Raw genomic sequence first — 6,155 nt, 5'->3', positions numbered from 1 at the left:
AAAAAAAAAAAAAAAAAAAAAAAAAAAAAAAAAAAAAAAAAAAAAAAAAAAAAAAAAAAAAACCTAATTAGGAAGTGGTTGGATTTGGATAAAAACCCTAGGACGCACTCAAAGCCAATTAATTACAATGGAACAACCAAATCCAAAAGGTTGACTTATTTGTTAGCTAACTTTGTTGTTGCTGCCGACATTAATTGTCACTTCCTTTTCTTCTACTTTTATTAAGATTTAAGTCAAAAGCTCAAACTTTGTATATACCAAATCTGTGGGTATATAGAACATACCAAAACATTCAAATGTCGAGACGAACTCCAGAAACGACATTTGAGTGCCAAAGAATCTGTGTACTCTGCTCGTTGTTTGAACTCTACAACATTTGGGTGTCAAAGAAACTCGAAGACAATTAACCAGCTTACGCACATCTCAATTAATCTCACGGGAGAACCCATCTAACTCTACAACATTTGGTTGCCGAGCCCACGGAACTCGAGGAAAATTGAACAGCGAAAAAAGGAGTACAATGGACATAGTTAAACAATATATATTCAAACATTAGAGTTTCTAGCACTTACAGCTTTCTATCCAGAAGATGATATGCACCCTCCACGTCTATTGATGACCGAGTTCCTTTGGAATGTCACTAAACTGATCTTAAAAGTTAAGCATTACAAGCCAAATTCAAAGTCATGATCAGAAGGTTATTCTTCAAACCCGCCAATTGTCCTGTGTATCTACATGTGTGTGTGGTATATAAATAATCTGGCAAAATGGTTTACAAGTTTTAAGTCGACACGAGATGAGGTCCCGCACGGGGGAGAACACATGAATATGTGACATACTTGACACTGTCCAGTACCACAGAGACAAATATTCTCGACATTGACTTTGGCGTAATCACGCCGTCGACTTCGCTGTCACCAGCTTCTCTTGGATCAATGAGAACAGAAACTACCATGGAGGAAGATGTTTTATTGTTACCTGGAAAGCTGTCTTTGCGTGGGTTTCTAACAGGTTCTTCTGTGATGTTGAAATTTGATCCACTTAAGGGAACCCGAAGATCACCCAGGATTCTCCTGTTCTTTCCCTTGTTAAGACGAGTAGCGTTCCCACGATGCGCTCGAGAAGTATTGACAATTGAAGATGCTGGAATTATTACGCCTGGAGATGTTGCCGATACGTCGAACTGAAACACTTCCGTGCACAAGCCAGAACTCAACATCGGTCCTACAGGTGAAGAAAAACCATAATTATGTATAGAACGATGTTGAACCCGCCCCACAATCATTGGCCAAGACCATCCAGCAAAACTTGAGGATATTAAAGTTTGACACTCATCTAATACATCACATAACCATTAGATCAAATCCTCATACACAAAAACTGTACCCCCAAAATCAATTTTCCGCCTACTACTTTGCACATAAATCGGGGCAATATATGGTCTACAAGATTCTGTCAAAAATGAAACTGGAAAATGGGTCGGAAATCCTAAACGAAAAGGACGAAAACGTGAAAGTCATGGCAACAGCTTCCCCAATGGCCAAACAGCCTATACAACCAAATAGAAGCAAAACAATCATCTCCAAGGAATTACAAGAGTTTATTAGTTTCAATTCATGTTTCTTCCCCTTTTTGCACAAGTGGGACGCATTGTAAAGCATGTTTTCCCACAAGTAACAGGTAGATGTTGCTTTTTCAAGGGCATAAAACAAAAATTATATTCGTGCAAACACTTCTGAATAAAATCGATTCATGTTCATGTATCAATATCTGATGAAGAATCATCCTAATCCACGTGTGAACTATGTTCTATGGTTTAAATGCTCAAAAACATCTCTTGACGGGCATTATGTCACAATCAGGTTTGTTGAAGAAAATTGAAGTCCAAGACATTTATAACAAATTTGTCTTACATCATCAGTATAAAGGCTAACTAGGGAAAACAACGAGTCAATCTTCCTGCCTACTTTAAAATTACATGGGCACCAAATAAAGGACACAATGCTCGCATATATCCAGTGTCAATATGTCTTGTTTCAACAGCCATCTGATAGTTGATACATTAGAATTCTAAATCCCAATATCATCATGCCATGCATAGAAATTGTATATAAAGAATAGTAATCATAATTAAAATGTTAGCGTGCTGGGCATTACCTGCAAGACCTTCACGAAACCACTGTTGGAGTTTACCATCAGCCGCGGTAGACTTGATATTTGGGATCGTGAGGGCTGGACTAAGATCCCTAGGAATTGCAAGACCAGTCTCCCTAGCCTTGTTCGTATCAGAAGCCTTGCGAGAGGCCATAGCTTTCTCGCCAGCCAGGAAAGAATGAATTATCAAGTTTCCATCTATCTTCACTAATTTGTCATTCCTTGGAACGTATAAAGAAGCAACAAGAGGTTCGCTAGCATTTCCAAGCTTATTAGACTTGTTTGAATCATTTAAATGCTCCGACCCCTTTCCTTGTTGATTGAATTTCATGTCTCGCCCTTCCCTATAAACTCCCTCACATTGTAAGCGGTTCAAAGTACCAGATTTTCCACAAGGAGTTCCCACATTCCCACCATCGGATAAATTGAAATGCCTATCGACTCTCAAAACCCTCCCATGATTCTGATTGTATAAACTATCACCAACAAATGCCAACTTACCAGGAACTCCTTCAACATTTCCAAATCTGTCATTCACTACAGGAACTAGACCACCAAAAAGCATAATAAAGAACAACAGACCCAGAAAACTAACACTGGCAACCTTCTTAGTTCTTCCCACAGCCTTCTTACTCTCATTCTTTTTACTCCTAGCTGCAGAAGCAGGTTGTTGGGGCTTTAATCTAGGAATAGGAACCAGAGGGACCTGAGACCCTTGCGGTTTAACAACATAAGGAGCACATGGCACCCATGGATAAGACATTGGAGGCATTGAGGGATGTGGGTACATACCAGGAGGAGGAGGCTGACACATACCACTACCACTCAGCTGCTGTCTCAGAGCTGCATTCTCAGCCAACATATACGATATCTTACTATTCAATCCAGCAATGGTTGAATGCATGCTTCTCACTTTATCCTCCAACTCCTCCACATAATGTTTTTTCCTCTGCCTGGAAAGCTGCGCACTCTCTCGATTCCTAATCAACCTCGCTTTCCTCTTCTCTTCGTCCTCATTTACAGCACAGGAGCCCAATTGGGGATCGGTAGTTTCCGCAGGAACAGATGACCTTTGATACTTGGAAGATCTGAAATCCGCCTTACCTTCATCCTGTTCTTTCTTCCTCTTAGTCATACAAAATTTCCCTATTTCCTCTGATTTAATCTTCTGGTCGACACTAACATCATAATACTCCGCATTAGAAGATGATCGGCAATTCATTCCTTCAGAGACTCCAGAATCAAAATTTCCAGAACCCGAGCCCTGAGACGATGCTGGCTCGCCTGAGAATTCATGATCACTACCACCGCCACCATGCTCTGGGGAAGGACAATTCACAATCCTCGAACTCTTTGAGTCCCATCCACCAGAATGAGTCGAAAAACACTCGCTATCCACGGTTCTTAATTCAGAAGATTGATAATTTAGAAACTCACCTTCATCGGGGGACTGCTTGCATGAAACCGCAGAGCTCCCCGATCCTGGAGAGCATGCAGGGCTGCAAACACGAACAGCAGCGCCCCCAGAAGCTTCCCGGTCAGCCTGGAGTGGGATATCAGGAGGCAAGTCCAGCGAATTGGTAGTTTGATCCAAATCTTCGGAGATGAGGAAATCGTCAGCCTCAGAGGGGAGGAAAAGACCGTCAAGATCGTCAAAAGTTAGCTCGAAATCTTCATTTTCGTCGAATCCCAAATCCAAGGCCGTGGAATAAAGAAAAGGGTCACCGGGGTCGTGATCGGGATCGGAGAAAAACAGAGAGTCGAAAGGCGGAATTGGGAGGGAATCAAATTCGGAAGCATAAGCGGTGGAATTAGGGTTTTGATCGGAGGGGGGAACAACTACAATTGGGTCAGCCATGGTTAGGGTTCTGGTGATGGTGAGGAAGATTGGTTGGATTTATAAGGGGAAGACTGACGGAGAACAAATGAAACGCAAACTGCTCACCGCGTTCTTGGTCAAGCGCGCGTCAATCTCCCTCTGTCTCAATGGCTCCAAAATGAGACTGGCTGGCTAATGATCTCTGTTAGTAGTGGATTTCGTCTATTATTACTAATGATAATGATCTCTGTTAGTAGTGGATTTCGTCTATTATTACTAATGATAATGATCTCTGTTAGTAGTGGATTTCGTCTATTATTACTAATGATAATGATCTCTGTTAGTAGTGGATTTCGTCTATTATTACTAATGATAATGATCTCTGTTAGTAGTGGATTTCGTCTATTATTACTAATGATAATGATCTCTGTTAGTAGTGGATTTCGTCTATTATTACTAATGATAATGATCTCTGTTAGTAGTGGATTTCGTCTATTATTACTAATGATAATGATCTCTGTTAGTAGTGGATTTCGTCTATTATTACTAATGATATCAAAATCAGACATTCAGTTGTATGCCAGTAAGGACAATGGATCTTGGGTAGATTGTAAAATCTAACCTCAGTTGGAGAAGGTGAACGAGCCATTCGTGTGATACATAATGGGTCAAAACGGATAATATTTACTAAATAAATAACATTCCCATTTGATTTTGTCAAATTATTAAAATAATTTTGTTCCTTTATTAATTTTGTCAATTTATTAAAATAATTTTAATTTAATTTTCTAAGAACATCTCGATTCTTAACTTGATGGCATTTCGAGGTCACGACTAAAGCTAATAAACATTTATGGTGTCAGTTACATTTAATGCTCAAGTGAGTTAGGTAAGTAAGCTAAATTTGGTGCCATTCCAATAACCAGAATCATTAATAACGGGTCACGAGTTAGACAATAGTGTTGAGTAACATGTTCGGTACCACATTTTACCCACTTGCTTGAAACTTTATCATATTTAAGCGTCCGATTAAATTATCAAAAATGTCTTTAAATTATGCTGTCGTCTTCCGCTATATTTTAAAGTTTATTTCAAATCCGCTCTCTTCTACTTTTGTCGTTAGATTTATAGAAAAACTTTTTTGATTAAGATTACGTGTTTTAAGTCAGAATATATTAAAAATATTATTGATGGATGATTATCACAGACTAATCATCTACGGTATATAAATTAAAAATGTACTCAGACACTTTCCTAGTATAAAAAAATGTCAACTTTCTTTTTTAAGATTATTATAGAAAATTATAAAAATTAAAAAATTAATCTTATACTCAGAAACGTTCTAAGGTGCAAAATTCATACATCTTGAGTAAAAATGATGAGTATGGATATTATGTCATGGTCATGCTTGTCTAAGACGTGTAGTCTGTGACTATGTGTTAAATGTCCTAGTCATGCTTGTGTAGGACGTGTTGTCCGTATGCCCGTTCTAAACTCCTTTTACTATTCTCGTTATGTCGATATGGGGGTATACGACCGGTCACTAAAATCATGTCTGTACCCAGATGTGATTAATTGTGGACTCTGACTCGTAACTCAACTATTTAATATCTATAATGAAGATTGGTAAAAAAAAAATTAAACCCTCAATTCATAAATAAATTGAAAAAGAATATGGATATTACGTCACGGTCATGCTTGTACAAGACATGTTGTCTGTGATTATGTGTCAAATGTCTCGGTCATACTTGTCCAGGACGTGTTGTTCATATCGTATGCCCATTCCAAACCCCTTTTACTATTATTGTTATGTCAATATGGGGTATAGGACCGGTCACTAAAATCATGTTTATACCAAGATGTGATTAATTGTCGATTATGACTCGTAACTCAACTATTTAATATCTATAATGAAGATGTTTGAACCCTCAATTCAGAAACAAATTGAGAAACAATATGGATATTATGTTGCGGTCATGCTTGTTCAAGACATGTTGTCTGTGGTTATGTGTCAAATATCCCAATCATACTTGTTTAGGACGTGTTGTCCATGTACATGATGGATCACTAAAATCATGTCTATATTTATCGATTATGACTCGTAACTCAACTATTTAATATCTATAACAAACCCGAAGAAAGAATATGGGTATTATGAGCTCTCGTCTTTCCACACGGATTG

At 38.4% G+C, this 6,155-nt stretch overlaps 1 protein-coding gene across 1 annotated transcript; it reads right to left on the bottom strand.

Moving 5' to 3' along the window:
* Window positions 1-516: 516 nt before the first annotated feature.
* On the bottom strand, window positions 517-4,086 carry LOC111790886 (bZIP transcription factor 17-like). The gene is made up of 2 exons (XM_023671996.1): window positions 2,158-4,086; window positions 517-1,224 (listed from the first exon to the last, which is right to left on the bottom strand). Exons 1-2 carry the CDS (start codon window positions 4,010-4,012, stop codon window positions 782-784), a joined length of 2,298 nt encoding a protein of 765 aa, XP_023527764.1. The 5' UTR covers window positions 4,013-4,086; the 3' UTR covers window positions 517-781.
* Between the last annotated feature and the right edge of the window lie 2,069 nt (window positions 4,087-6,155).

Source organism: Cucurbita pepo, chromosome LG03, assembly GCF_002806865.2.
Source record: "Cucurbita pepo subsp. pepo cultivar mu-cu-16 chromosome LG03, ASM280686v2, whole genome shotgun sequence".
Lineage (NCBI taxonomy): Eukaryota > Viridiplantae > Streptophyta > Magnoliopsida > Cucurbitales > Cucurbitaceae > Cucurbita > Cucurbita pepo.
The sequence above is the reverse complement of the archived record's forward strand: the minus strand, read 5'-3'. Positions and strand labels throughout refer to the sequence as shown.

Bases quoted from the DNA above. Each gene is read 5' to 3' on its own strand.
- LOC111790886 (XM_023671996.1), bottom strand. From the start codon at position 4,012: ATGGCTGACCCAATTGTAGTTGTTCCCCCCTCCGATCAAAACCCTAAT. The intron at 1,225-2,157 runs GTAATGCCCAGC...CTTCACCTGTAG, and splicing joins GTTTCGTGAAGGTCTTGCAG to GACCGATGTTGAGTTCTGGC.